The sequence below is a fragment of the Prunus persica genome, chromosome G8 (assembly GCF_000346465.2).
Source record: "Prunus persica cultivar Lovell chromosome G8, Prunus_persica_NCBIv2, whole genome shotgun sequence".
In the NCBI taxonomy this organism is placed as follows: Eukaryota; Viridiplantae; Streptophyta; class Magnoliopsida; order Rosales; family Rosaceae; genus Prunus; species Prunus persica.
The window spans coordinates 15,764,294-15,788,144 of NC_034016.1; the positions used below are offsets into that span (position 1 = coordinate 15,764,294).

Here is a 23,851-nt window from a genome sequence, read left to right on the forward strand (position 1 = left end):
ATGGTACAGTTTGTTTTGTATTAATAAATGAGAAATCAATCATATATTTGCTAGTTTCGAAACAGATCTTTCCTTTTCTGTTCGACCCTAAAGAATTTTGTCATTTTTTCTTCAATTTCTCTCTCCTGAGGTCAGCTGAGCAAAGCAAAATTATTGATTGAACCATAAGAAGTATTTAAGCTTGACTCAAAAACTGGCTTCTGTTTTCTCTGTGATTCCTCGTTCCGTTCTTAACAAAACCCCAAAAAAATAAGACGCCTATCGGAATGGTATACAAATTAGCTTTTTTATTATTTATTTATATTTATTTTTTTAATATCAAGAATTAACTTTCTGTTAAGAAAAACAATTAATTAGGAGCAGGATTGGGACATGATTAATTAAATGCTTGTGTTGACAATAATGAAAAAAATAGATATAAAAAGCAAGACAACAAGTAATATTATTGAAAAAATAAATAAAAAATTGAAAATTTTATATATACAAGTATAATACATTATCTTAAAATACCCATATATTTTATATTTGAACATGAGTGTTTAAGAATGTATATGTTTGTGTATAATATGTGTATTTACTAACTCAATTAATACAAGTATATTCTCCGTATTTCGTATAGGAGGGGTTCTCTCCTTGTTGATTTATATTAAGACAAGTAAAGGAGCCAGATACGTGTATTAGAAACAAACTACCTTTATAGATCATATGTATTTGACTTAAGGACTGATACAATATCAATAGACAAATTCATATAAAAAAGTGAGTGCAATTAATTATAACATAACATTTTTATGTCAATCGACATCTAAAACTTCGGTAGTTAAGTTTGGATGCATTGCATTACTCAAATTTTTTAAACAACTTAAACAAAATGAAGATTGAGTTGTCACAACAATACTAATACACGTCGCGAATTCCTTTTTAAAAAAATATACAAGTCAGTTTCCTATTAAAAAAAAAAGGCGTTAGTAATCTATATGCACTGCTCCTGATGAATTGTCATACCTAACATGAAAACATGTCATAACACTCCAGTTTTTAATAGGAACATAAGTGTATTATGCCAAATACAGAGTTCAAACTGTTATCGTAAAAGAAAAGATGCTCAATTTTTTATTTATTTATTTTGTAACAAAGGGGGCTAAAAGCCCTCAACAAGATGATCCTCTCCAAAAAAGAAAAAGAAATGGGAAAATGAAGATTAAATCCAGATAAAATCCTTGATTATCCTAACTTCTTACATCGTTTTATGTACTATGCATGGGAGACAAAATATTTTCCTTTTATTTTTTTTGTGGTGGTTAGTTGAGCAAATTTCTCGGATTCATTATTTATCGCATACAAATTTGTTTTAGTTTAAACTTGCCGTATATATATTTATGTACTAAAAGAAAAGGGTTTTTAAAATTCAACCTGGATAGGACGCGCTTGAGAGGAGCGTGAGCCAAAATGAACGAAGTGTTTTTTTTTTTTTTTTCCCTTCGATTCTATTGGCTGTGAGAGGGTCATATTTCATGCAAGAATAGATTGATGAGATTTAGACGGTTTTTTTTTTCTCTTTCGAAAAACCCTAAAAGCTGTTAACCCGAAGAAACATTCCTCATATTACTCAAACACTTCCCTTTTATTATCCTTAAATCTTTTAATGTCTTATATTAATTTGGATTTCTCTATATGGGTAAAAAAAAAAACCCAAAACTTTTAGCACAAAAACCCTAGTCATATATATATATATGTTCCCCATTGTGCAAACTATACAGGTTAGAGTTGGTGTTACTTAATTCAAAGAGATTTCTAAACCCAGCTAATCCCTTTTGCAAAACCCTTCATCCCGTTCTCTCTCTATTTCTTCTGTTTTCTAGTTTTGATCGGTTTCAATTATAACAATAACATAAATGGAGAGGCAGGGAGGGGAAGAGGTTGGGCTTCAATATCAGTGGTTTAATACTACAGCAGCATCAAACAATAGCAACCCTATTGTTCCTTCTTCCTATACCTTACCCGAAAACCACCTCCGTCGCGAATCGGCTTCCGAAAACCATCATATCTATTGGGATCCTACTTCGGGGAACCCAATTGTTTTTCAAAACGCCATGTTGCCAAACAATCCCTACCAAAACCTTACTCCCTCACAGAATACCAATCCGAATGATCATCTTTTTTTCCCTGCCAATAGTCTCCCAAACTTATCATGTACCAATAATCTCAACATCAACGGTACTGATTTTGCCGATCAGGCCCAACACCATCAGCTGACAGCAGCCTTGAATCGGCTAAGCATATCGAATCATCATCAGTCCGGTGGTGCCACATTGAATCCAAGAGTAAACAGCTCCTCAGGAGGTAATGGATTTACTGCTCAATACCAATCTTCTCATTATATCCGAGAGGAGGAGGAATATTTGGAGAGGTTGAAAAATCAGTATATTTTGTTAATGGCCGAAATGGATCAGTACATGAGGCTTCATGGATCACCAGTTGCCAATCATGTTACTACTAGTAATCATGCTCTCCCCCATAGGGCAAATTTTCCTCTAACAGATGTGGGATCTACCTATACAGGAGCGAGTCGGGTCGGGAGTATTACTTCTGATCAATTTGGTTATGGATATAATCCAATGAGGCCTAATAATCCTGTTCGTAATGGTGTAATTAGTAGCAGGGGATCAAGGTATGCTAATGGATCTGGGCGACAGCGTTTGAGTCCTAGTTACTCATCATCTTCATTGGAACAAAGGGGCCAAGTGATGACTAGTAATTCAGTGGCTAAAGATGGATCAAGGTTTTCTAATGGCTCCCTACGGCAGCAGCATCCAACTGCTTTCAATCTATCCCTGGAAGAATTAAGGGGCAAAATTGCTTTGGTGGCCAAGGATCATGTGGGGTGTCGTTTTTTGCAGAAGAAGGTCGAGGAGGGCAAACCAGAGGAAGTTGAGATGATTTTTAAGGAGGTTATGGACGCAGATTTGCGTGACTTGATGGTTGATCAATTCGGCAACGAGTTCATCCAGAAACTTGTTGAAGCAACCAACAAAGAAGGACAGTCCAAAATGCTTGACTGTGTGATGAGTGATGAGAAAAAACTCAAGGACATTTGCGCTGATCAGCACGGGTACAGATGATATGATTTTCTACTTTTTTTTGTTTCATTTATTTTATTCAAAAGAGGGTGAGGACAAAAGTCAAAATCTTAAATTTTGTTGTAAAGTACTTTACCACTGAAGCTATAAACTCCTACAATATATTTACTTTTTGGGAAACGAAAATTGGACAAATTTTTGATTGTTTAGAAGTGTTTGATGTTGCAGAAGTCGAGCAATGCAGAAATTGCTAGAGAGAGTTGAGACCCGAGAGCAGCAGTCCTCGTTCATGCGACTTCTGAAGCGCATCACAATTCCCCTCAGCAAGACTCAGCCTGGTTATTATGTGATTCAAGTTTGCTTGAAACATTTCTCTCCTGAATCCACCAAGGTAGTCATCTTTTCACTATTTTTGTCATGTAGCTTACTGTGTGTGATTGCTTTTACTTCTCAATGGTTTTGGTTTATGTGTGGAAGATGAAGGCGTGCATGCGTGCATGTGTTTAGTGCACACACATTGGCTTTGGAAAAATGAATTTTGTTAATTTTTGGTGATCTTAATTTTATCTTTTAAACCAAATCTACCTCCCACAGGGCATCCTGGAACTGGTGTTAGAGAACTGCCTTGCCCTAGCAAAGGACAAATTTGGGTGCTGCTTAGTGCAAAGCAGCGTTCATTATGCTTATACAGAGGCAAAGGAGCGTCTTGTGGCTGACATAACTGAACATGCTCGAGTCCTATCTGAAGATCCCTACGGGTTTGTCCTTTACCTCTACCTGTTTTCCAGATTGTAAAATTACTTGTACCACAGACACACACCCCTCAATTGGGAAAGAATCTTACCTACAACCGGAAATATAGATTTCTTTGTTTGTATCTACAACGCTCATTATGCGATGAGGTGATGATTGTTGTAGATACAAAGAAATATACGTCGGTGACACGTTAGATTCTCTCTTCAATTGGAGTCTTTAAGGTAAGATGCAATCATCTTCTGGTAAATGTTTTGTTGGAGAAATGTCCAAGACGGACAGATAAATTGTATGAGTTGTAAAATCACTTCCTTATTTTTGTAGAGGAACCAACTTCTAGAGGAAATCCTTGCTTATATATATTAAGGATTTTCCAAATAGTATGATGTATTATATTGTCAGACTGTCAATTCATCATATGAAATTGAGAGCGATTTTTCATTGTTAAACTGTATTATATTAAGGATTAATCATATGAAATTGAGAAGAGATGGGAAGCATACTATTTCATTTGACTTGGATTCTTGTTTTAACGGGTGTTATGATGATGAAACGTGTCTCTAATATTTTTTTTATTATTTTGATTAACCACCAGGAACTATGTTGTCCAGTACATAATTGGATTGAAGATACCTCGTGTAACAGCAGATATACTAGCACAGCTGAGAGGGAGTTTTGTTAATCTCTCCATGAATAAGTATGGCAGCAACGTGATTGAGAAAAGCTTGAAAGAGGCTGGAGAAGAACATGTCAATAGGATTATTAACGAGATGATTAATAGTCCCAATTTACTGACTCTTCTTCAAGATCCTTATGGGAATTATGTTGCTCAGTCTGCTCTGGGAGTATCCAAGGTAAGATCATCCCGCAAAATGCTTGTGCTGCATTGAAACTGTTCACTTCTTGTTAGTATTGATTAGGGCAATACTCATCAAACCTATTAAGAAATAAGTTCCCACGTAATCATATAATCAAGACAATCAACTATAGTAGCAATATGATATATATGTCGAGAAATGTTCTTTTGTCAGACAATTTGATACATATATTATTGTTTGACTATCGATTCAATCTATGATATATAGTAATAATTGCCCACGCATGCGTATTGATTGGTGACTTTAAGCTGTTGCCACATGTGGGCATGTGAGTGACTCGTAACTAATAATGCAATGTAGACCCACATGCATCAACGGCTGAGAGTCGTGATTTGAACATGTGATTTCAGATTGGTAGTCTTATGACATATGTAATGTAGCAAAATTCTTTGGTTTCTTGAACCTCCTTTGTTGATATTTGGACACACATAACATACTACTTTGGTACAAATTTCGAACTTTATTCTGTGACCAAACTGAATCCTGGAGATTCTAAAATTTGTTCAAATTTCCAAGATCTAAACCCATCTGCCCTTAGCTCTATTGCATATGTCAAAACCTAATTTTTTGTTCCTTGTGCCAAAGCAGGGAGCTGCTCATAATGCTCTTGTGCAACTCGTTCGGAGCCATTACCCTTATCTTCACAGCCATCTCTATGGAAAGAGGGTGCTTGACAAAACCAGAGGACACAGGAATCGTTGCTAAAAAAAACATGTAAAACTATTCCTGATCTATGTTGCATTATTATCTATCCTCTCTCTGTCTTTAGATGTTGTTGCTAGGCAAAACACAGTAGTAGCAATCTTGTTGTGGTTTGCTAATTAAGCTACAGTTTAAATTTAGGAGTGACTTTTGTTGTTGTTTCTAGGTACATTGCTTGTATGTTGGCTTTTTAGGCCCCTTGTGGTAGGGAAGTTTAGCGCAGGAAAAGAGTTAATCTGCTCTGTGATGGCATGTTTGAAGTGTTTGATGCACTGCACAAGCCATTGAGTGGATGTTTGTAGATTATGGGGCTTCCCAATGTTGCTAGTTATTGTGTCATAGGGTTCGGATTTATTTATAATATAATCTATGTTGTTTTTGAAGATTTTGATTTTTTAAAAATCTTTTCAGTCAGTTTTAAAGTTTTTTATTAGAATGATACATATCTGAATATCCGTCAATTATTGATGTCACGTGAGCGATTGTCATTAACATTTACTTTTACGTTTTCTAGTTAGAGAATTACTTTGAGCTTCCAATAAAATTCGTACTTTTACGTTTTCTAGCTAGAGAATTACTTTGAGCTTAGCTTCCAATAAAATTCGTGCATTGTAACTCCGTAAAAAAAAATCATTGGGAATTTTTGCACAATTTAAAAAACTAAATCCCTTTGTACTTGACTATCAACTAAATCAAATTATTCTTTTTTACTCTTTTTTACAAGTAACATTATGGGAGATGAATTTGAACACATGACCTTTGTTATTGATGACAAGAAACTTCCCTTCGCTGGGTGGGATTAAGACTAGGTTTAAGATGATAATCCTTTGAATTTCTAATAAAAAGACTAATCTTAAAAGATAAATATAAAGAAGAGTAGATTATCCAGAATTGTTGATGGGTAATAATTATCCAGATTTATCCTCGTTCTGCTTCCATTCTTATCCTTTTTGCAAACAATTAGGAAAAGGGTTCTCAAATTTTTCTTGAAACCATTTTTTTTTTTTAAATTCTGTGAGAAACAAAATTCAGAACCCCAAATAGCAGAACCAAACAAAACATTACTAGGGAAGCCATAAGATGATTTCAAAATTTTACCAACTAATGGGGAATTAATATTTTGCCGTAGCTCACAGAACCTTTGTTTGCTCTTTCTAATACAAGCATCAACACTAATGCAAAACCATCTAGAATATGATCTCAAGAATATCATACAAACAGAGGCAGTAAGTAATACATCTGAACTTCAAATGAAGCATAAACTAGGCCATTCCACGGAAGCCGGTGAAGTTGTGAGTTCATAAATGGCGAAGGATGAACAGCTCCACTTTCCAATAACAAGAAAAAAAAAATAGATGGCTAAAGTTTCACTCTGAATCCGATGAGTCCGCATTGCTGCTTTGCCGGACACTCCTGGTTTTTGCACTAGACTTTAGAGATGATTCACCCTCAAAGAAGATGACTTGGGCTTTAGCCAACCTCTCCTCCAGTTCTTCTGTGCTGAAGTCGTCTTTCCCCCCAAGCTCATCGAATCCGACCTGTTGCACAAGAGGACATTGGGTGTTAAAAAGAAAATTATCAATTTTGCCTATGGTGTGTGTGCATGTCCTTCTTATAACATACCACATAATCATCCACTTTGGCATTCTTAATAAGGGCAATGGTTGGAAGAACAACGATCTTCAGCTTCTCTGCTAAGAATGGACTTTTCTCAGCATTGATCTTCACAAAACGTGTCTCCATGTGTTGCTTCGCCAATATACTCAAGTGCTTGTCCACCACCTACAAATGAACTGTAAATATGGATTACTTGTCCTAACTGTTGAGTTAGCTTGAATGTAGTTATTAAATTGAACCTGGGAAATTTACTGAATAGTTCCAACAGCCAGAACCGATTGTTTAAAATCCCCCAATGCTTCTAGGTGGGGGGGTCAAACAGTTCGTGAATAAGCAACTCATAACAGGTACCTACTCAAAGTCCCCATGCAAGCCCCATAAACATTTTAGCAGTAATACCTTGACATCAATGACCTCTACCTCTCCTCAACAGCATGCATCTAAGATATAATTAACACTTCTTGATATCAAAAACATTCACAAATTTGTGAACAATTTCTATAGCTTTTAGCTTCCAATCAACAAACCCCAAATAGAAAAGGGATTCCAAAAACAAGTCAGGGAACAATAAATGCCAGGTTTTGAAATAAAAAAGAAAGAAGAGATGTAAAAACAGTTCGAAACTCAATTAATCTGCAAATCCATTATCAATGATCAATGATTTGATTATTATCTACTGTGTACCTTAAAAGAGTCACTAAAATTGAATCCTTCCCTCTCTAAACCAACACCAACTTTACCAATTATGAAGCACAACACCTAAATTACTTCCCCTCTCCCCTAATGAAAAATCCAAATAGGTTGGAATGTCCATATGCTAAGTTTTACAGTTTAACTCAGTAAACCCCACAAGTTAAACAATTACACCCAAACACGCCTCCCAAAACCATATCTTAAACAAAAAATGTAAATAGTGGAAATAAACAAAAAATGTAAAATATACCTTGCAGGGCCAATTTTCGCGGTAAAAGTGGCAGACGACGCGGTCACTGGCCTTGACGGCGGAGAAGAAGTCCTTCTCGGCGGGGATCTCGGTGTACTCGCCATGGCCGAGGGAGATCCAACGGCTGCGCTTTTCCGCCATCTTCTTCATCTGCTGAAGCCTCCGCTCTCTGAGCGCCTCCAGATCGTCATCATCCACTCGATCTAGGGCTGAGATTTCCTCATCAAGCTTGTCCTCCACCGCCTTCGCTACTGTCAGCAATTGCTTCTCCAATATCTACAATCAACCATTGCAAAGTTCAATTCTTTTTAATAAACATAAATGTACATACGCCACAAAAGAGCTAGAGAGAGAAAGAGAGCTACCTCTTGGACCGCTCGGTTCTCCATTGTTGAATTGAATAGATTTTGCAGAAGCTTTCGTTCAGATGAAAAATGGGATTTCAGAGGGAGAGAGGGGGAAAAGAGGGCGGGCCTATTTTTCCTTTTGTTCTGGACCGTATTGGAGGATGCTAATATCAAAACGTCGCGTTTTGGTGCTTTGGGTCTGAAATTGAACTTGGGCCTTTGAGTCAATTTGTATTCCCTACCCTTTTTTTTCATATTTCATATTTGTTTTTTTTTGGTAATTTTCTTCTTTTATTCTTTTAGAATGAGGACTCCTTCGAATTTGGTATCAGAGCTTAGTTTAGCACCTTATAATCTTGATGATAACTTATAATCTGGATGATAACTTAACTGATAATGAAAGTATTTATAGTGTTAATGTTTTAGACTCAGAATTTGTTTTATTTGTTGTTCTAATTCTTACTTGTCTAATAAGTTACCTTGTCTAAAACAGGGAAAAACTATTATAATTATGTTATTATCTTGCTAAACTAATGATCATATTTTGTTTGAGCACTCGCCCATGTTTGATATTTGTCATAACAATAATTGAATGTCTGTCAGGGAATTTCTGAGTTATGCTCACATAGTCCCTTAAGTTGGCCTTTTTGCAGTTCCATTTTCTAGACATGGTGTCTAGTTATTTTTATACTTCTATTTAAAATTTGTTGAACAATTAAAAATAGAAGTATAAAAAATACAATTCATCTAGTCTCCTGGATGTAGTTTTAAAATAAATATTATATTCAATTTATAGTCTTGATAATAACTTAAGTGATAATGAAAGTATTTATATTGTTAATGCCTTAGACATCTTTGTGGTGAAGTGCGACATATTTGACCTAAGTGTGTCAATATCTTATTTTCATTCCAATGTAGATCTTAATACAAACCTTACAATCATAAGATGTATTCTCAATTATGTCATGAATATTAGAAAATTTAATTGTTGCTGGTATTGCTAGCTCTGAGTATTAACAACTAGTGGCGTATTAACAGTGTTATTCATTAGCATGAATGGAGAATTTTGGAGTGTCATCCACTATGTTTATTTCAAATCTTCCTAATTGATGACCAAGAAATATAGAATTCCGTATATAGGAATTGAACAAATAAAATACTCATTTATCAAATAAAATTCTACCTTTAGTCTTAGTATTAATATAGTAGAATATGGAGAACTACATTTACAGCATAACCAGAAAACCATTTTAATTATTCTAGAATTTTTATTAGAATATGATTATTTAGGTCAACTTTATGTTAAAAATTGATCTCCATATAAAAATTACATTGAAATAAAAATAAGATATTGGTAACACTAGACATTATTAATCCAGATGATCGTGAGTCTAGGAAGATAATAACATAATTAATAATGTATAGATATTGGCAATGGGCATTATTAATCCATCTTATTCTTCATGTTCTTGTTGCAAGGGCATTCATGCTTGTTGAGAAGGCACTCTTCAGACAGAGCATATCCCACAGTACTTGATGCATCGATCTTGAACTTCTTCTACTGCACACCTCGTTGAGCACTTGTACAATATCCTGCATTTCATTTTCTACCATGTTAATCAAAATTGTCAGGCAAAATAATTGTTCAGTTCAAGGGCACTTGTGCTTGCCCTTCTTGTTCTTGTTGCAAGGGCATTCATGCTTGTTGCCATAATTCCCAGAAGGCACACACTTGCACTCTTCAGAGCATATCCCACAATACTCAATGCATCGATCTTGGACTCCTGCTACTGCACACCTCGTTGAACACTCGTCACTGCAATATCCTGCAATACAAAATTAACATTTTCATTTTCTACCATGTTAATCCAAATTGTCAGGCAGAATAATTGTTCAGTTCTATGACACTTGGGCTTGCCCTTCTTGTTCTTGTAACTGAAGGAAGTTGAGGTTCCACCCCAAAACCAATTGGCAATGGGGGGAGTAACCCAACTCCTTATAAGTCCTTGCTAGGTTTCTCAACTTTCCAATATGGGACTCTTTACCTTCACATTCTCACAGTAACAAGGGCACTGCTTGTTGCCATAAGTGCCAGAAGGCACACACTTGCACTCTTCATACTTGATGCATGGATCTTGAACTGCTTCTGCTTTACACGTCTTTGAGCAATTGTCACAGCAATCTCGTGCACATTTACATTTGTTATTTTATTCCATGTTTAATTAGCATGGTTAATTATCCAGCAAAAAGGAAAAATAAAAAAACAATGTACAGCAAAGTAAGTAAAGGTCAAAACGTATGGATTTGCTTACCTGATTTAGCTTGAGCCATGGCTGGATCCATCAAAGAGGAGCTAAGAAGAATAAAACAGAGAAGAAGAAGAAGAAGTGGAAAGTGGAGCTTCATCTTCTGCTTTTGCTTTTGCCTAAAGTGTTAATAACTAAGGAAACGTCACAATTGAGCAGGTTACTTGAGAAAGTGTGAGAGCTCAAGCTTTGGTATGGTATGATATTAATAGTGTGAAGGACATACTCAAGATTTCAAAATAAGGTGGGTTAAATTTACCTTACTGGACTATTAGATTTTAAGATCAACTAAACCTTAAAGGAAGACTGATGGAATTGATCATAAATATATATAAGGTCATATGTTCAATTTGCTCTTTCTAATATCGATTATATTTAAAAATAATAATATAAGTAATAAAAACTTCAAAATTTCTATGCCTAAAAAATCTAGTATATTTGTTAGACAATATAGTACGTGGGCAGTTGTGGTCATTGAATAAATGTTGGCAAAGGTACTTACAACTGGAGTGAAACTATTGGCAAATTTAGTGAGCCGGTGAAACTGAGCCATGGTTCAGGTAAGTGTGTCCATCCACACACGGTTTCTGCACCTCGTTTTGGGCGTATGTGCCAAGTAGCTTTGTGTTATAAGTGTGTAGAGTATTTTCAGGTGCAACTACAAACGCAAAACACACTCAAAAACCTACATAATCAAATAGTTATCTAAGTGAGATTGTAATTAGGGGTTTTTCTTTAGAACTCACAATGCATCAATGGCCAGCTAATAAACGTCCGCTCCCTGCCTGACCAATTAATACACAACCGGACGATAAGCCATGTTTTAATAAGAGGAGTTGGATGTCTGCTTCATCCATCCCCAGACAAATAAGGAAGAGTAACTCCAACTTCATCATCCATAAAAAAGTACAGTAAAACAAGACAAAATGCCATAAGTACAAAGCAAAGCAGATTATTTATAAAAACAAGGCAAAAAGGTCCTCCTTTGCAAGGATCTTGCAGGTTAATACTCAAGCTGAAGAAGCCAAAATCAGACAGGTTAAATGGAATGCCAGGGTTGTAGTGTTTCTGTAAAATTCTTTAGATTGCTGACCATCAAGGTGTTCCTTGGCATAGTCAATAGATGCTATCATATTGACCTGCAATGTTGCACCCAGAAAACTTTAGCGTCTCACATTATGACATTTTTTTTTTAATAACATAACTCCAGAAGCATGACTCCTACCTTGAAACTTTCAGACCTCGAGCGAGGACGCATATAGGCTGCCGAGATACTCATGTTGAATTCCTGGGTGCAAGGAAAATTGTGAGAAAATATATGTTTATATTACATAATAATAATAATAAAGAGAACTAAAACTATTAACTCTATAGGGGGAAAAAAAAAGATAATGCTATTCTAACTAATCCACAAGAAGAGTTTTGGGGCACATATCAGTAAACACCTGCAAGCAAGCGTCTTCCACTACTTTTGTCATACAAAGCAACATCTCTCGAGTATCCACTAGCAAGAAATAGTTCATCCGTGTAGTTAACATGACCAGATGTCAATTGGTCAAACTAGTCAAAGGTCACAGAACCAACATCACTACACGAATGTTAGAACTCGAACTTATGAGCTTCTCGGAGGAAGCATTTACTCTAAATTACTACACTAATAGTACTTTGCGGCACCACTGTGTATTCCTTCTATACATGATCGCTTTTGATGGATTTCGTATAATTTCAATGAACCATTATCCGAGCCAGCTATTAACATTCAAATGCTACACACTCCCTTTCATTTGTCAATGCATGCTGTGCTGTTTCTTGGGTTGGGGAGGTTGGGCTGGGCCAAAGCCATTAATCAAAGGTTATTGGGTAGCAGAGCAGCATAGCTCATAGTGTATGCACAGTCCAATTTTTAAAATCCAGATGCTTTTGTTCTTCTTGTGTGGCATCTATTACTGTTTCAGCCATGCATAGGCAGAAGGACACCTTGCAGTTTGACGACATTGATTTATTTTTCTTGGATTTTTATCACGAATGGTCTTTGAGGTTGACGAAATTTTCGCCTTTCATCCTTAATTTTTTTTGTGACATTAATGGTCCTTAAAGTTATCATCCTCCGCACATTAAAATGATCCCTATCGCCAATTTCCATTAAATTTTCTGTTAAAATACTGATGTGACATATACATGACCACACATCCAATAATATAGAGCCTCATCAAAGGTTTTTTCTAAATTGTGTTACTTGCTCAGATCCCAAAAGATTCTTCTACCAACCGCCCTGCCGCTATGAGCGTATATACTAATTGCTAAGCACATGTTTAGCCAGAGTCTTATGTTTTGGGCTTGTTTTGCTTGTCTTCGATTTTATTGTCAAGAAAAAGTCTTTGATTTTAAATTTTGGGATCAAAATATGAATTTGTTTAACCTTTGGGAGAATGTTAACGGGTCTAGCTCAATGAAAAGGATCTTTAACTTACCCATCAACATCTTGAAGTGTGTGTAAAAGATCCCCATCTCCCAATATCACATGTATCCAACTTTCATTGATATATCGGCAATTGACAACTTGTCCAAGGTTGAATCTGGGATGACAAAACATGCAAGTTTGATCATGTATTAATTACAATATAATTACACACTTATTCAAGATTTATATGAATAATCAAACTTATTCAAGGCATATACTAAAAGTAGGCATAACTACTAATATAATTCATTTTATGCAAATCCAACGGCCATTGGACATTAATCATCACGATCACACATAAACTATTACCAGACCCATCAAGACACAAAGGATGATCAACAACCAACTCTTGCTAAGCAGAGCCCACAACTCTCTCTCACTAGAACACTCACCATAGATTTTTTAAACTGACTTTCTACAACACTAACACCACCAGATTAACACTCACACTCAAACCAAATCTCTCTCTCTCTCTCTCTCTCTCTCTCTCTCTCTCTCTCTGAAATAGTTGATGATGTTGAGTTCAAGGGCACTTGGGCTTGCCCTTCTTGTTCTTCTTGTCTCTGTAGCAAGGGCACTCATGCTTGTTGCCATAAGTCCCAGAAGGAACACACTTGCACTCTTCGCAGCATATCCCACAATACTTGATGCATCGATCTTGAACTCCTGCTACTGCACACCTCGTTGAGCACTTGTCACTGCAATATTCTGCAAATTAACATTTTTCATTTTATACCAAGTTCATCAAAATTGTCAGGCAAAATAATTAGCATGGTTAATTATCAAACAAAAAGAAAGAAAAAAAAGAACAATGTAGTAGATCAAAAGATGTTGCTTTGCTTACTTGATTTAGCTTGAGCCATTGCTGGATCCATCAAAGAGGAGCCAAGAAGAAGAAAACAGAGAAGAAGAAGAAGTGGAAAGTAGAACTTCATTTTCTGCTTCTGTTTTTGGTTTTGGTTTTGGTTTTGCCCAGTGTTATGAACTAAGGAAATGTCACAGTTGAGCAGTGTACTTGGGGGAGTGTGAGAGCTCAAGCCTTGGTATGATACGGTATTAATAGTGAGAGAAGTGGACTTGGGAACTTTGGATGCCCTCATTGTCATTGTCAAGGACAGAGGCCAAGTCATCTTTTATTTATCAAAATGAAAAGTCTAGAATATAGTGTAAATAATCTAATTTTCTTATATATAACACATTTATATCCCACCTTTTTTTCTTCTTTAGTTTACCTAATATTTTCTTTTTATTTTTCAACTTATATATGTATTTTCTTTTTTTTTTCAACTTTAAAATATATGTAAAGGACTTATAGTTTAAGTGAATAAGAATATTTATCTTTTTATATTTGAGATCATCACAAATTTAATTACCCTCTTCTTAATATCGTTTATATAAAAATAAATTTTTAAAAAAACTTCAAAATATCTTTAGTACGTCGGCAGTTGTGGTCATTAAATAAAAATAAATGTGGCAAAGGTACTCACAGCTGGATTGTTGGATCTTTTGGCACATAATTTAGTGAGTCGGTGAGACCGTGAGCCATGGTTTAGGTAAGTGTGTAACACGGTTTCTGCATTTGTGAAAGTTGCTAGTAGATTCCTCGTGTTGGCCGTATGTGCCAAAGTGAGGAGTCCCTACAAACGCAAAACACATTAAAAAAAACCTACGTAATCAAATGGTTATCTGGCTGAGATTATAATTAGGGTTTGGATAGGCATAGCGGCCAGCACACGAGTGGACGGTTCTCAATCGTTAATGCATTTAGGGTTCACAATACATCAATAGTTACTATCCATTTGCGAGTAGGTATTTCTCAACCGTCAATACATTTAGGCTTATGTATATCCGCTCATGTGTGCAGACATCCATACACACAATGAATTGACCAAGCAGAACGACAAGCCATGTATTAATGAGCTGGATGCCTGCATCCATCCCCAGAAAAACAAGAATAACTCCAACTTCATCACCCCTAGAGAGTACATTACAAGAAGACAATGCCAGAGGTCTAAGACATAGCAGATTATTTACAAAAATAACAAAAAGTCCTCCTTTGCAAGGATCTTGCGGGTTAAGTCAAGCTGTGGAAGCCCAAGTCAGACAGGTTAAATGGTCTTACCCACGGAAGCCTGATGCCTTCTGTAGAATTTTTAATAGATTGAAATGCCTCTGTTACAACTGATAATTGGTTTATTTTTACAAAGAGAACCACCCATGCCACTTTACAGCTGACAACTAACAAACCCTCCCTACCATCTTCAACTACTAACTACCCTCCAATCCATTAACCAGCTAAGGCTAGCACATTTCATGGCATATTACATGTACCTATACTAGATCAAAGCAAATGGACTGTTTCTTTAGCTGAACCCAAGTAGGTAGGCATTCACAAAGAATCATCTGTACCAACTACAGGATCTCATCCAACACAGTTGAGATATGCGCAGGTTCAGTTAATCCAAATCGGGTCAGTAAGTGGGTCTGAAACCCTGCAAGGGAGAGCATACGAAGAGCAGATGGGGTAAAATGGATTGGCGTTAGACCTACTTACTGATCTCGGCTGTTGGACCCAACTGCTGGTGGAGATGTTCGCCTTTTTGTATCTTTGCAGACACTCGCCCAGGTTACAAATAAGGTACAAACGTCAACCTCCCATACTATTGGTTGGGAAAGCTTGCTGACCATCAAGGTGTTCCTTGGCATAGTCACTAGATGCTAGCATATTGACCTGCAATGTTACAGCCAGAAAACTTTAGTGTCTCACATGATGACATTTTTAACAACAAAACTCCAGAAGCATGCGTCCTACCTTGAAAATTTCAGACCTCGAGCGTGGACGCATATAGGCTGCCAAGATACTCATGTTGAATTCCTGGGTGCAAGGAAAATTGTGAGAAAATATGTTTAAATTAATAAAGGAGGTACCATAATATGTTTAAATTAATAAAGGAGGTACCATTAATCCTTGGCACCACTTGAATACTTGGACAAATCAAGTTTGTGTCATGCACACTGCTACAGGGCTCTTGTAAGGTGAGCAGACATGTGACAGTGTGCTTCTTAAGTTTCCCATTAATCATTGTGGCATGAATTTAAAAAGCCAAGCAAGATTACAGTACAAACTAAGCTGAGCATATATAGGATTCTTCAATAATTTATTGGTTATTGGAAGATTAGTTACAACATACAAATAAAGTTATATAGAATTCATGAAACATTTATATACGTGTACAAGTAAATAAAGTGAAATAACACAACAACAAAATTGACGTGTTGTGGGGGTTACTTTTTAAGGAAATAACCCACTCTCTTCTAACCATAGTAGTGAATGTGTATAATTCTACTAGTACTTGATTGACCAAAAGAGTGGATAAGTAGAATGAAACTCACTCTGAAAGGATCTCCCCTTAAAGATTGAACAAACATAGAACTCCTAGATCCTCCTCCTCCCTGCATATGAACAGAAAATTGTCTCATTATTGTCCACAAAATAACTAGTACACATTCACAATTAGTAGATGTAGATAAACAGACTTTTTTTCATCCTTTCCCATACTTATTTCAGATTTAATTCCTTTTTCCCTTTCAGGAATCTCAAGTTAAAGCACTACCTTTCACTGTATTTCTGGTTTCTTTCATCTCCTATTTTTGTCTGTATCTTCTTTTAGAATCTAAAGATGTGCCACATTGCTTACTACATGGACTCCTAAAACTTATTACTGACAATGATGATGACAACTTGTAACTTCACTCAAATACAACGTGAAGCTCCTCAACAAGAGTAGAGTTTGGCATCACACATAGAAAGAAAGTAATCCTATCCACTAGGTGGCACGTTAAACATATATCTGACAAGGAAACCACTGTTTGGCGGTACTTTTTAGGCATAAAACATCTAAACAGAAAGCTGTACCTCCAAAGATATATCCCTCAGGCGCCTCCCTGTTTGAGCACAACATATGCGAACTACATGCTCGTCACAACTTCCACTGATGATGTAATCCCTTCCATTCATGTAATAGGATCGAGTGTAATTCTGAGAGCTTCCTGTAGAGGCTATCTCAAAATTCAAGTGAAGTCTCCCATCAACTGCCAGAAGTTGTCTAACCTGACATCATCAACGAGTTAATCTCAGAGTATGCTAAAATGTCTTGAAGGACAGCAAGTAAAGCTTCATTATGTATCATAACAAAAATATCATTGCACAAAATATACCAAGATGATAAATAAATCTTACAGAACAAACCCTATCTACAGACTACATCAACCTCCTCCATCCAAATATATCTTCTCCTATCCTAACACAAAAGCCTAAGGTTACGAACAGTAACTGCCTCCAACATAGCCAACAATATACAAGTTGCCTGATGGAGTGCACCAAAACCTATGGCAGCCATCATTATATAAGAGGCCTTGGTGGACTAAATCACGAGTGAAATCCTAATATTAAGTCTACCACCAAAATCAGCTGATCTCCTTTTGGAATAGGCATCATAATAATATAATAATACTATTTAAATAAAGAGCACAACTAAAACTATTAACTCTATAGGAAAATAAAAATAAAAATAAAAATATGCTGCTATTCTAACTAATCCACAAGAAGAATTTGGGGGCACATGAGAACACATGGACAGCTCAATTATATACTATAATATAAACTAATCCAGAAATTACCTCATTGTCAACAGCTGACACAAGAAGATAGTGATCATCTGGAGAAAAGCAAACCATCACATTACCCCTAGAGCTTGAAGAGGTATAGCAAGGCCGTATTGGTTTCTGTCTTAGATCCCACATCTTGACATCCTGATCAAATGAAGAAGTGGCAAAAAGAGATGGGGAATGGTTTGCAAACTTTACTACATTAATATGCTCCTGATGCATATCAGTAAACACCTGCAAGCGTCTTCCACTACTTATGTCATACAAAGCAACATCTCTCGAGTATCCACTAGCAAGAAATAGTTCATCCGTGAAGTTAACATGAACAGAAGTCAATTGGTCAAAATCGTCAAAGGTCACAGAACCGGCACCACTGTATATTCCTGCTATAGTTGATTGCATTTGATGGATATCGTATAATTTCAATGAACCATTATCCGAGCCAGCTATTAGCTGACATTCAACGGGGAAAAAAACAAGTATGAATTAGAATTTTTGAAATAAAGAGAGAGATAGATGTCTAATCTTTACAAATTGATACAGTACTATGAGTCTATGACAATAACAATCATTTAACAATTATTTGACTATTGATAAAGTTTTTCAATTTATCAAATGCACAAAGGTTTCCCACACCTAAGAAGCCCTTCCAAGCATACATTAGCAACTTAATTCCAAAATAAAAGACATTAGCAACATAATATTGAATGGTGACAATAAAATCAGGTCGTCCTTGAACTTAAGAGCCATCTTCGACCCATCCTGTGGTGGTATGCATTGCCCATCAAGTACCATAATGACAACTCAAATGTTACATACTCCCTTCAGTTGTCAAATGCATGCTGTTACTAGCTATTGAACGCCATGTATCTGTACTTTGAACAATTTTATGCTCGACAGAACTGCATATGATGAGAGAAAAACAAAACAATAAAAGAATGTGCAGCATTCTGGGATTGGTAGGTGCAACAATTTCCCAAGGAAAAAAATTTAACTGTTAACTATATACACATAAGAATAATAGGCCATGACTTGAATATAACTACATTCCATGCAGTAATTGCATACCTTAGAGGGATACTTCTTGAGCCAACAGAGTCCCAGCACACTATTCATTGCTCCTAGCGATGGGATGTAACTAACAATTTTTCCATTTTCATGGTTGACTACAATTACTTCACCATCTAATGTTCCAAAGACCATTAGGCTAGAGTCAGATGGATGATACTCAAACTGCCTAGGACGAAAGCTCCTACTTTCACCTCCCAAGTTACTGCCTGAAACAGAAAGCGGATGCAAGAAAGGCCAAGCAGAAGATCCCATTTTTGCAGCACAGAGAGACCTGGTATAGAAGTATTGAGACTTCCCATAGAGATTTGATGTTTTTTGCCCATGACTTTGCGCATGAGTTTGGCTTGCTCTAATTTCACGCTTCTGTAACATATGAACAACATTCTCTTTATGCTTTCTCCGATAAGGTAGATTTTCAAAATACTCTGAGAATTTAATCATAGCCCTTTCCTGATCAATCTTTCTAATAGGCAAGTTATCTAAAAGTCTCAAATGAGGTAATGAGGCTATCATGTACTCTCTATAATGTTTCTCGAAACATATTGGCGAAGCATGATAAGAAATATATGTCAATGTAACATCTCCAATATGCTTTGTAAAGACACCTTCAAAGGGCTCTGCTTCGTTTTGATTCTGTAGGTTATCAAAAGACGCCTGCCAAACAGAGTAGAAATTTGATTGTTATGAATATAAGAGGGAGGATTGGAGGATAATGATGATTACAAAAATTACAATATTATATGATAGAAAAAATATATATATTGGACATCAAAAGCTTAAGTTATTAAGCAATGGACCAACAATGCATATCAAGGTAATACTACCCCTCAAGTGCAACCCCATCTTGCACGTGGACAGGCAGACAAAGAGAAATATAAAGGTGCAGTCCCACAATGCACCTTGCAAATTATAAAGAAAAGGGGAGTGGGAGGTGGAGGTCTCAAAGCCATAGAGGTCTGATACGCTGATACCATGTCAGGCAACCATTGACCCCAAAAGCTTGCTGTTAGAGAATGGGCATACAGTGTATTTCAAGCTTATTGTTGCACAGAACTATAAATGTATTATAATTATGTACTAGGTCGTCAACCAAATTTCAATAGGATTTGGAATGGAGGTAGTTGGCTGCTAATAGTGTTGTTGATGATAACTGTTTATAGAAGAAAAACAAACATTATACCTTATCACTTAAAAAATATTATAATTTACCAAATCCTATTTCATTAACTTAATCATGCAAAAAAATTAATCATTTGCTATAATTTCTGCATGAAAATCCCTTCACTGTCATAGTCGCAAATCTACTTAAACATTTCCTACTTAGTCACTCAAGCATAATAAAATGCAAAGGTCAATGCCATTACCTCATTTGGTGGATTGACCTGTCTATTCCCCCCGGCGAAAACATTTGATAATAGCTCCACAGAACCATGTTCTTGCAGGGGATTAGAAAAATCTAAGTCACTATCATCTGATGAATCCTCAGCCATGCCTTGTACATCATCATTTATAACCACATTATTAATTAAAAACAAATTCCTGAGCCCCTGTTCGGTGCTTGAGTTCTGATTTGTTACATCCCCGACATTAACGGATAATCGTCCACCATAATCAACACTATTTGGCTGATTGGAATCAGTTTTGTCATCCGATTTCCCACTAGATGATGCAGAATAAGACCCAACATCATTGCAACACGACCAATTCTGAAATCGAAGTTCAACCAAAGAAGGGAGTTTGGAAAGTGCAGCAAAGGTTGTCCAGAGATTTGAAATTCTTGTATCGCAGAGAGAGAGGCACATAAGATTGGGCATGCAAGTAAAACAATCCTCCTGAAAACTAGTGAGTGAAGAACTAAAATCAAGGTTAAGGGTGTGTATCCGCATGAACTCCCCCATCATGTTGAGCTTCCGAAAATGCGAAGACCTTAAGGTTAAAACTTGGCATGTTAAACCTCTCTGAGAAAGATCCCTACGGATAAAACTTGAATTAGTGACAGCAAGTCATTTATATAGGATTTCATCTTGGTTTAAACATATACATCCATCTACACAAAACAAATTATAAAAGACATGAGTTGGCACAATTCAGTACACAGAAAGAAGGCAATACAAAAGGTAATTACTAATTACAATAACAGAAAATTCGTTATAAAGGAATACTGAGCAAAGTAAGGAAGAAGAGAAACCAGGTCCAAAACAACTACATATTGACATTTCCAAATTTAAGCAGATTCTTCATTGCAGATCTTTGATAATATGATTTCAGTTTTACAATGAATGCCAATTTACAAATTCCTGTGAACTTCCTAGCCGCTCAAATTTTGATTGACAAGACAACACCAATGGAACTGATCAAACACAATGACTGCAAGATGGTACAAATTATAGATAGCTTATATGTCACCTACTAACTGCCTAATATGTGGTGAATGTGGTCTTCCCAGTATTGTAATAGGATGGGAAAAAAGCAACAACAAAAAACACATGTAAAATAAATAATCCCTTGGCATTGCCTCGTGCATGTTAGTCCTCTTATTCAACTATTGCTATGGAAGTGAGTGTTATACGGGATATATTATGTAATAGAATGAAACAATCAACACAAAGCAAATTACAACAAAATTCCACTATATACCTCAAGAAATCCTTTCCAAATGACAAATCATGGAGATCGACAACTCGAAGCTTTTGATTGATAGCGTGCATCAACAACAAAGCATAATTTCCATCCAAAGCATACAATGATTCATTGTGTATGTCAACTGCTTCGATCTCAGATGCATCAAGGTCTATACATAAATCAAGAAGTGGCGGGAAATCAGTCTCCTTAAGGTGGTCCAATGAAATCTCCAAGCTACATAGCTCATGGCAAGTTTTTTTAATCTTGGCCTGAGTGATAAAAAGAAAGTTAGGAATCAGACTAAGAATAGTACTATAACTATTATAGACCTCCACTACTAACGAATTTGGAGTAAATGACACATTATGAATTTGACCATGACACATTATGAATTTGCATTTGCTAAAAAATGCAAGTAATTTTGATTATTACCATTCAACTGAATTAAATTTAACAGATTAAACTACAAGAGAGCAAGTTGCATGACTTGAACTCAGTATCTATGACTTCACACCAGGATTTAGTTTACCATTTTTCTCAATAACATAATAAGGATGTGGGGCCAAGTATTACTTTGTACTCTAACAAATCCCCATCCCTAAATTTTACAGAGCTATAAATAGTTGTCTCATGTCTGTCATGCGCAATTGTTCCAAGCTTAGACATAGCAAGAGCATGTTTATACCGATGTCCTGATGGTAGAGCTTGATGCTTCAACACACGTCCATGAGGGCAATTTTTTTCCTTAGTTGATTTTATTATAAAGCTTATTTTAGTCGACCACATACCAGCAGCTAGCAAGGAGCGCATAATTGAGTTGTTTTATTAAGAACTGTGTAACAACATCCTCAACAAATGATCATTTGATCTATTATTAACATCTGAAATTAAAAGGAAGCCAAAAAAACAATCCAATTACCCCAACCCCCGAAAGTTGTTGGCTTAAACAACAGTGAAGTTGACCACTGCAGATGTTTCTTCCAAAAAGAAAAATGCTAAATAAGTCAAGCCTGGAACAAACTCGTGCCTATCATCCCCTTTTATACCCATGGCATGCTTTATGGGTCAACTAATTCGACAAGCATCATCCCCGCCGTGTTGTGCTATGCTCAATTTAAACATACATGCTCGTGTTTTTTTACCCATCTAATAATACAATATTCATTTTAATGAAGACAAAAATTCCTAGTCCAATAAAGCAACTACTTTCAATCAGAATTTCCTTAACAAATGGATTAAAAGAATTAAACTTTAAACACAATGAATAAATTCATCACTAAAAAGAAAAACCGGGACAATAATCATCACTGACCTTGAAGAGAACAGCCAGAATTGCAGGATTGGGTAGGACATGGTGCCTCCTGCAAGAACTAATGTACCTAGAACACAAAAAATTCAAACATTTACTGAGAAAAACATTGACATTAACAAGGAAAATTACAACATTAACAAGTCCAGCAATTGTAATTCAGGAGCTCACATCTCCACCATAGAACAAACGACAGATAAAACTTAAAACTACTAAACTACAATAACATCCAAAACTTCATACTATGGTTGACAAAGAAATGAAAAAATAAGAAAAATTCCGAATTAAAGATGCTGACCTCTCTTCCAATGTTCGGATGTCGATTGCCATGGAGACTGAGCCTTCACAGTTACCGACCACAAAAGGATTTCTGATCCTTCATACAAATATTGGTTCTGATATAGTATGTAATAAATGTACAGGTGCGTTTCAGAGAGTGATATGGGTGTTGAAGAATTGGAGCGGCAAGTGGCCATAGTAGAACCTCCAGGCTTTGTTCAGCTTCTTCCTGACCAAAAAAAAAACAAGGGCTTTGTTCAGCTTTTGATAGACAAGGCCCATCTGCTTTTTGAACATGCCAATGGCCATGGCTCGTAATCTCGAACCCATATGTAGGGCTCAAACTTCAAGCTCAACCCAACGCCAAAAAAAACCCAATTAACCCATTTAGAATGATTCATGTTTCTCAGCAACAACAAAAAAAAAAAAATTGACACAAACAATATTGTGGGAGGGAGGAATCGAACCTAGGACCTCAATTTAGAATGATTCACTTATTAAATAATCGTCCAAAAAAATTAAATAACAGTCCAACATATTGTGTCTTACAAGTCTCGTTCATAAGGTGGGACTCACAGGCCTTGTTTGGTGGCGGCCTAACTTGGATTGGATTGGAGTTGATTCCAAGTTAGTCCTTATAACTTTCACCCCTCTATATGGGAGATTCCAAACCTCTGCATTTAGTATTAATGCATTTATATCCATTTAAAAGAATTCTATCCATTTTATTAAGCTAATAAAGTTTAATCATTCCACCTCAGCATAATCATTTACATTAAAAATTCACATTTTGTAGCTTATAACTTACCCTTTCT

At 36.1% G+C, this 23,851-nt stretch overlaps 5 protein-coding genes across 5 annotated transcripts; 1 reads left to right on the forward strand and 4 right to left on the reverse strand.

Moving 5' to 3' along the window:
• Positions 1,896–5,416, forward strand: LOC18768200 (pumilio homolog 12). The gene is made up of 5 exons (XM_020553551.1): positions 1,896–3,112; positions 3,309–3,471; positions 3,675–3,838; positions 4,429–4,687; positions 5,300–5,416. The coding sequence occupies exons 1-5, from the start codon at positions 1,896–1,898 to the stop codon at positions 5,414–5,416; spliced, it is 1,920 nt and encodes a 639-aa protein (XP_020409140.1).
• LOC18768742 (thioredoxin domain-containing protein 9 homolog) lies at positions 6,495–8,629 on the reverse strand. The gene is made up of 4 exons (XM_007200449.2): positions 8,339–8,629; positions 7,974–8,249; positions 7,037–7,195; positions 6,495–6,951 (listed from the first exon to the last, which is right to left on the reverse strand). Exons 1-4 carry the CDS (start codon positions 8,573–8,575, stop codon positions 6,781–6,783), a joined length of 843 nt encoding a protein of 280 aa, XP_007200511.2. The 5' UTR covers positions 8,576–8,629; the 3' UTR covers positions 6,495–6,780.
• On the reverse strand, positions 9,712–10,727 carry LOC109950776 (peamaclein-like). Its single transcript, XM_020570893.1, has 2 exons — positions 10,633–10,727; positions 9,712–10,146 (listed from the first exon to the last, which is right to left on the reverse strand). The coding sequence occupies exons 1-2, from the start codon at positions 10,724–10,726 to the stop codon at positions 9,971–9,973; spliced, it is 270 nt and encodes an 89-aa protein (XP_020426482.1). The 5' UTR covers position 10,727; the 3' UTR covers positions 9,712–9,970.
• LOC18768522 (peamaclein-like) lies at positions 13,212–14,130 on the reverse strand. Its single transcript, XM_007200736.2, has 2 exons — positions 13,932–14,130; positions 13,212–13,795 (listed from the first exon to the last, which is right to left on the reverse strand). Exons 1-2 carry the CDS (start codon positions 14,020–14,022, stop codon positions 13,611–13,613), a joined length of 276 nt encoding a protein of 91 aa, XP_007200798.1. The 5' UTR covers positions 14,023–14,130; the 3' UTR covers positions 13,212–13,610.
• LOC18767922 lies at positions 15,196–23,560 on the reverse strand. The gene is made up of 10 exons (XM_020570783.1): positions 23,056–23,560; positions 22,761–22,827; positions 21,464–21,717; positions 20,191–20,797; positions 18,824–19,480; positions 17,768–18,208; positions 17,004–17,198; positions 16,481–16,540; positions 15,900–15,962; positions 15,196–15,818 (listed from the first exon to the last, which is right to left on the reverse strand). Exons 1-10 carry the CDS (start codon positions 23,085–23,087, stop codon positions 15,735–15,737), a joined length of 2,460 nt encoding a protein of 819 aa, XP_020426372.1. The 5' UTR covers positions 23,088–23,560; the 3' UTR covers positions 15,196–15,734.

What these genes read in the sequence shown, in the direction of transcription:
- LOC18768200 (XM_020553551.1), top strand. Translation starts at nt 1,896, where the DNA reads ATGGAGAGGCAGGGAGGGGAAGAGGTTGGGCTTCAATATCAGTGGTTT. An exon ending in TCTCTCCTGAATCCACCAAG is followed by an intron (nt 3,472 to 3,674) that starts GTAGTCATCTTT and finishes TACCTCCCACAG; the next exon opens with GGCATCCTGGAACTGGTGTT. An exon ending in CTGCTCTGGGAGTATCCAAG is followed by an intron (nt 4,688 to 5,299) that starts GTAAGATCATCC and finishes GTGCCAAAGCAG; the next exon opens with GGAGCTGCTCATAATGCTCT.
- LOC18768742 (XM_007200449.2), bottom strand. Translation starts at nt 8,575, where the DNA reads ATGAAAAAAAAGGGTAGGGAATACAAATTGACTCAAAGGCCCAAGTTC. An exon ending in AGAACCGAGCGGTCCAAGAG is followed by an intron (nt 8,250 to 8,338) that starts GTAGCTCTCTTT and finishes GGTTGATTGTAG; the next exon opens with ATATTGGAGAAGCAATTGCT. An exon ending in GCGAAAATTGGCCCTGCAAG is followed by an intron (nt 7,196 to 7,973) that starts GTATATTTTACA and finishes GTTCATTTGTAG; the next exon opens with GTGGTGGACAAGCACTTGAG.
- LOC109950776 (XM_020570893.1), bottom strand. Translation starts at nt 10,726, where the DNA reads ATGAAGCTCCACTTTCCACTTCTTCTTCTTCTTCTCTGTTTTATTCTT. An exon ending in CATGGCTCAAGCTAAATCAG is followed by an intron (nt 10,147 to 10,632) that starts GTAAGCAAATCC and finishes TTTGTATTGCAG; the next exon opens with GATATTGCAGTGACGAGTGT.
- LOC18768522 (XM_007200736.2), bottom strand. Translation starts at nt 14,022, where the DNA reads ATGAAGTTCTACTTTCCACTTCTTCTTCTTCTCTGTTTTCTTCTTCTT. An exon ending in AATGGCTCAAGCTAAATCAA is followed by an intron (nt 13,796 to 13,931) that starts GTAAGCAAAGCA and finishes GTTAATTTGCAG; the next exon opens with AATATTGCAGTGACAAGTGC.
- LOC18767922 (XM_020570783.1), bottom strand. Translation starts at nt 23,087, where the DNA reads ATGGCAATCGACATCCGAACATTGGAAGAGAG. An exon ending in TGTCAGCTGTTGACAATGAG is followed by an intron (nt 17,199 to 17,767) that starts GTAATTTCTGGA and finishes TGATGATGTCAG; the next exon opens with GTTAGACAACTTCTGGCAGT. An exon ending in CGAGGTCTGAAATTTTCAAG is followed by an intron (nt 15,819 to 15,899) that starts GTAGGACGCATG and finishes GTAACATTGCAG; the next exon opens with GTCAATATGCTAGCATCTAG.